The 10,674-nt window shown below is 43.8% G+C and overlaps 1 protein-coding gene across 3 annotated transcripts in view; it reads right to left on the reverse strand.

The window, feature by feature from the left end:
* The window catches only part of ATP11A (ATPase phospholipid transporting 11A), a 109,492-nt gene extending 99,427 nt beyond the window's left edge, over positions 1-10,065 (reverse strand). The window contains exon 1 of one of the 3 annotated variants that reach the window (XM_079972505.1): positions 9,407-10,062. In XM_079972505.1, the coding sequence (XP_079828631.1) occupies positions 9,407-9,445 (39 nt within the window). In that variant the 5' untranslated portion in view covers positions 9,446-10,062. Of the gene's footprint in view, positions 1-9,406 lie in introns of all 3 variants that reach the window. The other 2 variants (XM_079972506.1, XM_079972507.1) reach the window with 2 other exon arrangements.
* Between the last annotated feature and the right edge of the window lie 609 nt (positions 10,066-10,674).

The raw sequence follows: 10,674 nt of genomic DNA on the forward strand, positions 1-10,674 counted from the left end.
ACTAAAGGAGTACTTTGAAGTATCTTTCCAGTCTTAAAGACTCTCAAACTTATCCATGAAAGAACAGAACAAAAGGAAAGGTTCGTGATAAAAGTTTTCACTTAAGATTTGGAAAACCAAACAAAATTGACTGTAGGAGTTCTCGTGCTCAGTTCTCAATACTAACAGGTTATTGTTGACTGAATTAAAGTGGAATCTACTTATCAGAAATAAAAAGTGTGTACTTCACTGCTGCTCCAACACAAAAAGCTGACGGCCAACAACAACAAAAATCTCATCCATATATTGCTGCATAAGCCCATTTTCCAACTGCATAATGAAAACAACAAAATAAAAATAAAATAAAATTAGTAGTTATGCTCTGAGTAAAGGTCATTTTCCCCACAAATATCGGTATTTGCATATTTTGCTTTTGAAATCAAGTGCAGCTTAGCAAGAATACATTAGCAGTGAAGCACTTTATAAATGATTAAAAGGAAGTCAATTTAGGCTGCAATCCCCACTGAATAAATATTTCCATATATATTAAAGCAAAAGGTTGCAGTGAAGACAACATATTCTCCAAAACAAAAACAAAAAAAGCCCTGTATCTGGTATTTAAGTAACTGAAGACATATATTTCCCAATCCCATATAGATCTTGTATAGTAGAACTGTTTTGATCAGTCCCCTTTAAATCAACAGTACTGTTTTCTACATTTTTATAACACTTTGGGTTTGAAACTGAGACAGATCTGCCTGCCATTCTCACATGACTTTCATGGAAGTAGTCTATTGAAGCAGAAGGCAATGTACTCAGATAAGTATTTGCAAGAGTTGGAAGGGGAACCAAGGGTCATCTAGTCCAACCCCCTGCAATGAGGAATCTCAGCTAAAGCATCCATGACAGAGGGCCATCCAACCTTTGCTTAAAAACCGCCAAGGAAGGAGAGTCCACCACCTCCCGAAGGAGTCCGTTCCACTGTTGAACAGCTCTTACTGTGAGAAGGTTTTTCCTGATGTTTAGTCAGATGTTTAGTCCTGATGTTTAAAGGTAAAGGTAAAGGTACCCCTGCCCGTACGGGCCAGTCTTGACAGACTCTGGGGTTGTGCGCCCATCTCACTTAAGAGGCCAGGGGCCAGCGCTGTCCGGAGACACTTCCAGGTCACGTGGCCAGCGTGACATCGCTGCTCTGGCGAGCCAGAGCCGCACACGGAAACGCCGTTTACCTTCCCGCTGGTAAGCGGTCCCTATTTATCTACTTGCACCCGGAGGTGCTTTCGAACTGCTAGGTTGGCAGGCGCTGGGACCGAGCAGCGGGAGCGCACCCTGCCGCAGGGATTCGAACCGCCGACCTTTCGATCGGCAAGCCCTAGGCGCTGAGGCTTTAACCCACAGCGCCACCTGCGTCCAGTCCTGATGTTTAGAGGGATGCAATTCTTGAGAACCACTGCTTCTTTTTACAGGACGGAACTTGCCACAAACAGAAATTGCCCAATGAGATTAAGTCAGGCCATTTCTGCATATGTGTTTCACAAATGTATCTTGTCAGCTCTTCTTTGACACTAGAGCAGCTCATCAGGGTGGAAAGGGAAGCTGTGAATTTGAATTCTGAAAGTCTATGTTACTTTTAGTAGCTTAAATGGTATAGGCATACAGTATTTTTTTTTTCTAGGCCAAAGTCATTCTGACAATACAAAATCAAATTGTTCTGCAATGACTGCTAGTCATTAAAAAATTGCAGCTAAATACAATTACAAATAAGTCTAAGAATGACAGAATACTTCCTGCTGCACATTTAAAAAAAACTGTGCTGCTGCTTTTGTGCATTTGAGAAGCAATCAGCAATTGCACCTGGACTGTTTCACTGTGGGATAAATTACATACAAAACAAAACTGGCTTTAGCATATAATAAAGAGCTCCAAAGAGCATTGTAACTGTGCAGAACCATTGGAAATTACATAATAAATATATGCTATTTTTTTTAAAAAAAAAAACCATAACCCTATTGTAATTCAATTTAAAATGTTAAAAGTGAATAATGTAGCTAAATACAACATTATCACCTCCAGTGTCGTAATACAGACATTTTCAAGGAAACTACAACAAATGTTTGTTTTTATTACTTCAAGCGTAGTTAAGTACAAGGAAACAAAAATGTTTTAAATTCAGTATGCCCTAGCAGTTTCAGACCAAAATCTTAAGGACACTTCAAAGACCCATGACCTCCTTGTGTAATTTTATACTTTACCTCCATGACCTGAATAATGCATAATATAAAGATCTTCTATTATTTATAATCCTCCAAAAACCAGAGACTAAATTCACATGTTCTGATGTAGTTCCACTGTGTGCAAGTAGCTGCTCACCTGAGTGTTATATTCATGCAAGCTTATGTATGCAACACACAACGGCAACTCCTGTAAGCAGGGATTTCAATTTACTCTTCACTCATTGAACCTGCCATTGCATCTTTCATCAAGAATATATGTGCTGTCCACAGACCTGCTCCAGAGCATTGGGTGCAACCCCCGGAACAGATTTGGGGGTTCATGGGGGGATCAGAGGGGGAGGGGAACATATCACTGCACAAGCAGAAATCCTTGCACTGACAGAATGTTCACTTTAGCATTGACTATAACCAACTGTTCTTATCTCATATTGCTCATGCGTTGCTTCAATCACGAGAGCTCCAGTGAGTGCAACAGATGAAGGAAAGGAGCTTCTGATGAGAAACATCAGAATTCCAATAAATTGGTTACAGGAGGGGGGTGAGCACCCAACTGCGTTTCACATCAGCGCTACTGCACCTTCTGACAATTCCAGAAAACGTTGCTATCTCAGTTGTATACTCAACTGTTATTCTTGTTGCTTGTTTGGTTTTCTGACTCGGCAATCGTCATTCCTGAAGTTCATCTGTTCAGCTGTTATTCTGTTTTAATTAAGCAGTTTTATGCTTCAGCTGACTGGTTATATGCTTGTAAAATTATTTCTATGTTATCTTATGCCTATTGTCCTTATGTTAATCACTGTATTATTGTGGCCAATGGCTGAAACAAACAATGTAATTAATATTCAATTTAAGGGTTTTTTCTCCTTTTGTTTTATAAGCCTAGCCAACAACTTTCCCCCACCACAGTCCCCATTAGCTCTTCCCCATGTCCCTCCTTTATTCTGTATAACATATTCACATTTTTTCCAAGCCAACTGCAGACAATGAAAAGCAAGGAGGTTATTTACAAACGAACAGCTAGTTAAGAAATTCTGCACTGGATTTTAATCTTTAAAGACACAAGGTCTCCTAAAAACCTTCCCTGTTATACCTCCCACCCAATTTCATGTTAATGGAGATCTGGATGTCCATTTTTATTGACAGCATCTCCTTTCATCCTGCAAACATGGCCAGAGATGCAGAAGAAGGCAGGGCTCCTGCTATTGTTGTGTGAAGATACCTGCTGGAATACCTGTTAGATTCCCTCTTCCACACAACAACTAAAGGTGCCTGCAGCCCTCTGGCCACCCACCCTACAACCTACCCACATCAAAGTCTTAGAAGTTTCTGTGATATTTACTTTCCCCAGCTAACAAACTTTATATTGCCCACTCCTTGCAGGGAATAGAAACATGTCTTTTTTGCCTGTGCTTTATGGCACTATGTACACCAATTATGGTAACTACAACGGCAATTCTATCTCAAGTTCATCTTTGGACAGGCCACAAGAGCAAGGTAGTTGCATGTACTGCATATCACATGTATAGCTTCTAGCAGGTACAGCGCTGTCCCTGTGAATCTACAGAAGTGTCCCAAGCCTTCAGCCTTGCATTTCTGGTTTCTCCAAAGCACACACAAATAGGAGCCAGCAGTTGTAAATTTAGATCATCCTATTACGTTCGCCCTAATGGCGTAGTAGCAAACACAGGGATTCAAAAACTAAATGTGAAACTGGTGTTTGCAGATACCTGTTCAGTCTTAAAGCACAGGGAGCAAGTGAACTGACGCTTTACAACCAAGGTTATAAAACTGCTGCATTCTATAAGTGTAAGATTACAATGCTAAATGTGGTGCACTGCATTAGCCCATGTTTTTAAAATAATTTACTTATTTATGAATTTCCTTTTATATCCATCTCAGTGAAATTTACATACATTCCATAAAAACAGCCAAAAATAGTTTTACAAACAATACAAAAACAAACTAAAGATGGGTTTAAAAACAGAGGATACATTTTAATCCAATTGGAAAAGCTTGTGAAAAAAAAAATGTCTTCAGTGGTTTCTGGAAAATGTAAAGAGTGGGGTGCCTGAATTATCTCCACAGGGATACTGATCCGCAAAACATGGGCAGCCACACTGAAAGAAAGCCCTGCTCTGAGTTACCAGGCCTCTGATATTTTAAGGGCTTGAAGGTGTAACACTCCTGCAGAAGAGATAAGGCAATCTTTCAAGCCTGAGCTGTACAGGGCCTTATAAGTTAGTATCTGTAGTAATGACTAATGACAAAATTAAACACTGTCTCCAGTTATTATAGGCTGTAGTGAAGACTCCACCCTTTAGCTTGTACTTGCAGCTATAGCAGTACCTCGGGTTAAGTACTTAATTCATTCCGGAGGTTCGTTCTTAACCTGAAACTGTTCTTAACCTGAAGCACCACTTTAGCTAATGGGGCCTCCTGCTGCCACCGCACCGCCGGAGCACGATTTCTGTTCTCATCCTGAAGCAAAGTTCTTAACCTGAAGTACTATTTCTGGGTTAGTGGAGTCTGTAACCTGAAGCGTATGTAACCCGAGGTACCACTGTACTTTCATTGTCCTACGCAGCTGTGTTCATCAATAAACTACCTTTGTCTGGGATTACAAACCGAGGAGGACTGCCTTATATTAAATAAGAACGTTAACAGCACCAAAACTTTGAACTTGGCCCAGATCAGTAGCCAGTTCAAATCCCACAAACATGGTGTTATATATGCTGGCAGGAGTCTTCTGCCCACAAGCAACCTAGCCACAAAGTTCTCTATTTCCTGCCTGTGTTCTCTTCCCAGTTGTCTCTATTGGATTGTAAGATATTTGGAGGGTTGTATCTGTCTACTTTTTCCTACGTAACTTGGTAAGCCAACACATACACATACATTATTTACACAGGCCCATCAGTGTATCGGCTCAATAAATATGCCATTTACCTCATCCTAGTTTTTACTTGGAAAGCTATCTAAAAGGTCTAAACGCCAGCTTGTAAATTTCTTCACAAGCCTTTTTAAATGCTTTTGTTTCTATTTGGTTGCTCTTCTAGGCAGCTTATATGATTTTAAGCCCGTTTCAATTCACTCAAATACAGGATGGGGCTGAACAGGGTGCAAATCCTTTGGAAATTAAAAGAACTCACGTACATAGCTTGCACCACAAAACCTGCAGCATTGTTAAGCTTGGCCACAGCACCTGGAAGCTCATTGCATAGCAGGGCTGAGGAGCCTTGGGCCTGCCGAATGTTGATAAACTACAATTCCCATCAGCCCCAGCAAACATGGCCTATGGCTAGGGATTGTGGGAGTTGTAGCTCAGCAAATTCGGGGGGAGGGGGCAAAGGTTTTACACATACCTGGTATACTGAATGAAGTGTGTTTGATTACTGGTGAAAAGTGTTTGTGTGTGTGCGCGCATTAAGATGGAGGATCAGAGGCTTTTCTTTACGATAAGGCTATGGCACTGTGCATCTTCACAGAAACAAAGAAAGCCTGAGTGTCCCACTAGTGCCTGGGAATTGATCCTGGTGTGTGTATATGTATATGCATATGCATATGTGTGTGTGTGTTGTTGTTGTTGTTTAGTCATTTAGTCATGTCCGACTCTTCGTGACCCCATGGACCAGAGCATGCCAGGCTCTCCTGTCTTCCACTGCCTCCCGCAGTTTGGTCAAACTCATGTTAGTAGCTTCAAGAACACTGTCCAACCATCTCGTCCTCTGTTGTCCCCTTATCCTTGTGCCCTCCATCTTTCCCAACATCATGGTCTTTTCCAGGGAGTCTTCTCTTCTCATGAGGTGGCCAAAGTACTGGAGCCTCAGCTTCAGGATCTGTCCTTCCAGTGAGCACCCAGGGCTGATTTCCTTCAGAATGGATAGGTTTGATCTTCTTGCAGTCCATGGGACTCTCAAGAGTCTCCTCCAGCACCCTAATTCAAAAGGATCAATTCTCCGGCGATCAGCCTTCTTTGTGGTCCAGCTCTCACTTCCATACATCACTACTGGGAAAACCATAGCCCTACCTTACACTGTTTATTATTAAAAACGTGTGTATGATGTCTTTTAAGATTATACCCTTTGTTGAGTTCAGCAAGTCTCTTTTATTTCCACCTCGCACTCAAGTGTGCAGGATATGTGTGTGTGTGTGTGTGTGTGTGTGGATGCTAGCCCACCAAGAAAACGTTTCTACTTGCCTGATTGTGGGTGGGAGATAGGTATGGCAGCATGTTATTATCCTTATCTGTGACGACAGAGGATTGTGGAAGTGGTTGTTTTGTAAGAAGAGGGCAAATTGGCGAGCATTAACGCATATTCAGAGCTACAGCAAATCTACAGGAGTGATCAGCCTGCAGAGATGCTGTAATGGGTGAACAACTCAGCTTCCCAATAATCTCATATCTGGCCCTTATGTTGTCAAGATACACTGGGCAGTGTATGGGCAGCACCTGCTTAACAGAGGCAATTTTAGGGTAGCGAGACCGTTTCAGCCACCCTGGGTACCGCACTGCAGGGGGCACCAGAACAACGCTGTGGATTGTGGAATGAAGCACGAGAAGCAGAGGCCACCAAATGTTAGTCTTGCATAGGACACCACTGAAATTTGAGAGCCCGAAGTTCACCACTGTGCTGACAACCCAGAAGCCAAAAGAATGCCTGAATAAGATTTACAATGGTTGGGAAATCCTTTTACCAGTCACGGAAGTGGTAAAACTAGAATAAAATTTACCCAAAACACTAACAAATTATGGGTTGTAGCAAATGCTAGCCCTACTCAGAATAGATCCACTGAAGTTAATAGGCATGACTAACCAAGTTTTATTAATGTTAATGGGTCCTCTCCAAGTATATTTATTGGCATCATTTCCGTAGTTTATACACTTAAGACTTTCTTGGCACAAAATTTCTGTGTCTTTATTTATTTAGAATGGAGTATGCACACAACTTTGCCTGCTCTATAGGCTAGCAACTCAAGAAACAACTGATACGACCACAGCCCTTACAAAATCCTAAATAATATACAATTAGCTATTCGATGCTCATCTTGACCTACCACATTATCATTCTTCAGCATTTCCAAAGTAACTAACAAAGCAGTCCTGCAAATGTGTGCTCAGAAGACCCACTGCACTCAATGGGGCTCATACCCCAGGTAAGCATGCATTGGATTGCGGACTAAAACCAACCAACACACACTATTTTAGAAGGGTTTCCCTCCACTTTCTTAGATAAGAAAGCATGCATTGTATCAGCATGCTCAGGAAAACACAGACAACTAAGCAATGGCTGCCTGCTGGAGACAATAATGTATAATTTGCCTCAAGGGCTTTTTGTTCTGACCTCAGCGCAAATCATGAGACTATCAGACTCATGACGGATCACTTACTGGAAAACTTCAGAAAGAAGGGGAGCTTGTAAACAGACAAGCTCCAGAGCCTTATTACATACAGGAGCATCATAAAATGTGCATATCTGTCAATCTGTTTACATTGTGGTTTTTCAAAACCTTAACTGTAGCAAGAGGTTCTCTCCCTTTCTCTCCACAGGACTCCTAATGAAGTACAGGATCAAATACAAACTGGCACCCCAGTTCTACAATGCTTATAATTTTCCACTACATCCATACACACCTCAAACCAAACATATTTACCATATTTTCCTGACTATTAGATACCCCCATGTATGACGCCCCCTATTTTTGGGAACTCAGATTTAAGAAAATCCACCCTCGGCACTATCTGTGTATAAGACGCCCCCTAATTTTTGACATTAATTTTTAGGGGGGAAACCTAGTCTTACAACGGAAAAAATATGGTAATTGGAAGTAACTTCAGTTACTGTAGGCATTCATTCTTCACACAATTTTCTGAAAGTAAACTCCACTGGAGTATATGATGCAAGTATTATTTAGGATTAGTGCAATGGTTTAGTGCAGCTATCCAACCAATTGTCATCTGTTGCTGACCTTCAGAGGCAACTGTTGAGAACCATTTTCTTAATTCGATTTAAAGAGGCTTAAGAAAGCACTGGCAACACATGTCAATTAATTTTGAGTGTTGCTGGCCTATTAGCTTTCTCCAAGTATGAATTACAGCAAGCAAATCATATGCTGGACTGAAATGTTCATGGCCACACTCTGCCCGGCCAAGTAGAAGGGTAATCTAATGTTATTTGATCAGTTCCAAATAGTTTTCAGCCTCCAGTTGCCAAGAGAAGGAAGCTGTGCTGCCAGCAGTGAAATATATATATTTTTAAATTGCTTTTATTAGAGATTTTCTTGGGTTGCAAAAGTACATACAGCATCTCTATTTTCAGATCATAAGGTTGTATAAAGCATAATTTTTAAAAAGTAAATTAGAAAGTTGAAAAAGAGATGATGGTTGTGCCTATGCTTGTTTACACAAAAGCAGTGCTTTTCCCCTAAAAAAAATGTTTAGGGGTACTCTCATTTTCCTACTCATTTTGAAATACTTCCCCTCAATGAGGCCAAACTTAAGATTCACAAAATGTTTAGGGGTATGTGTACCCCTGCGTCCCCCCAGAAAAAAGCACTGCACAAAGTAATCCTATTACATGTAACTTGGTAGTAAGCAAGGAGTGCAAGGAGTGGGATTTACTGCCAAAAAATTGCACATAGAACCAGGCTGCAAAACAGTGATCCCAAACCCATTTATTTAGGTTTAAGCCATGCCCAGCATCAGGCTGCAGGTAAGCCAGCGCCACTGAGCCTTCCAGGTAAATGTGTTTAAAAGCAGGTGGGAGGCCGATTTCCTAAATTCGCCTATTTAGAAGCAAACTGCACTCAAGTGTAATAGGACTATCAACCGTAGGTCAGGCACAACATCTATGAATGGGATGGAGGAGACGCATCATCGAGGGCTTCAACCCTTCCTTTTTATCTCTAGGAAAATCTAAGGGGAGCGGCGGATCATTTGTCTCCGGGGATCAACATTTCACAGACAGAAAGATGAAGCGAGGAGGGACGCGCTGGGCTTTGCGATGCCCTGAAATTAAAGAAAGCGACATCTTCGCTCGGCTCGGCTGCCAGCGCGCCATGCCTGCGCGCAAGGGAGCGCTTCCACACTCTGAGCAAAAGCCAGGCAAGATTTCCCCCTTTTTTCTTTTTTGCTTTGGCGCGCTCGGCAGGACGCCTTGGCAACGGCAGGCAGCGCCGACCCCTGCCCGGATACTCACGTATCTATTAATAAGAGTCCTGAGGCGGCTGCAATCCATGGCGAGGCGACGGGCAGCTGCTCAGGCGGCTCTCAGCCTCCTCCTGCGCCGCCGCCGCCGCCGCCTGCTCCTTCTGCTACAGGCGGGAGACTCCAGCCAGGGGGAGCTTCTCTCTCTGCCTCTCGGTCGCCGCCGCTCTGCTACTTCCTACATCCACCACCACGCCGGAGTTTCTGTCTCATGGCAGCCGCGGCCACATCCCTGCCCTGCCTTGACCTGCCGGGGATTCTTGGCGGGCGATTCTTCCGCTCAGTCATGCGTGCGCCAGGCTGGGGCGCCTCGCTTGCCTCTGCCCATGTGCGCTCAGCTAGCCAGCCAGCCAGCCAGCCGTCCCCGGCAGCTCGCTCCGAAAAGGCGGCGGTGGAGGAGGAGGAGGAGCAGCAGGAGGAGGAGGAGGATTATGGGGGGGAACAAAAGGCAACTTTGCTCGGAGACTTGCGCAGGTAGCCGGGCGGCAAGGCCAGGTCCCCCCCGCGCTTCAGTGCTTCAGGAAACTTGGCCCCTAAGCCCGGCTGCTGCTGCCCGCGCAATGGCTCTCCGTGTGGCGAGCTCCCCGAGAGCCTCGGGTTCTTCTCACTCGCGCTTTGATCTTTCCCTTGCTTAGCCAGTCAGCTCACGTCATACGGTGCGGGCGAGCATGCGCGCTCCGAACTTGTCCAATACAACAACACACACCCCTTTACGCCTCCCTCCCCTCTCTCTTTGTCATATATGTATTTTGCACACGGGCGCGCTCAACGTTGAGCGCATTACCTGAAGCTTGAGCCTGGGCTTCGCTCCCTACAGAAGTCACCCGGCCAAGCAAAAATTAAAAAAAGGTGGAGAGGCGAGAAGGAAAGGATGAGCTGTTCCACATCCGCCGGTGTGTGTGTGTGTGTGTGTGTTGCAATAAATGGAGAGCATCAAAAGCCTTTTTGTGCCCTGTGTCTTCTACAAGGAAGCTGTGAGAGCTGCTTTTTGTTTTGTTGGCTTGGCCAGTGGGGGCGTTTAGTGGGGGCCGAGAAACAATCCCCGCAACAACTTCCGTCCAAACTGCCACTCCAGGAACGTATATGCGCTGATGGTAGGGGGAATTATGCACAGAAGACGAGAAAGGCTTCATGTGTTGCAGATCTGAGAAAATGGCCAGGGAAGCGTGGCTAAAAAGAAGGGGAACTGCTGTCAACAGGCCGTTTCCGTTTGTTTCCTGAGATCACTCCCCTCGCCCCCACAAAGGTAGCAGTAGCTAG

The sequence above is a fragment of the Podarcis cretensis genome (assembly GCF_951804945.1).
Source record: "Podarcis cretensis genome assembly, chromosome: 4".
In the NCBI taxonomy this organism is placed as follows: domain Eukaryota; kingdom Metazoa; phylum Chordata; class Lepidosauria; order Squamata; family Lacertidae; genus Podarcis; species Podarcis cretensis.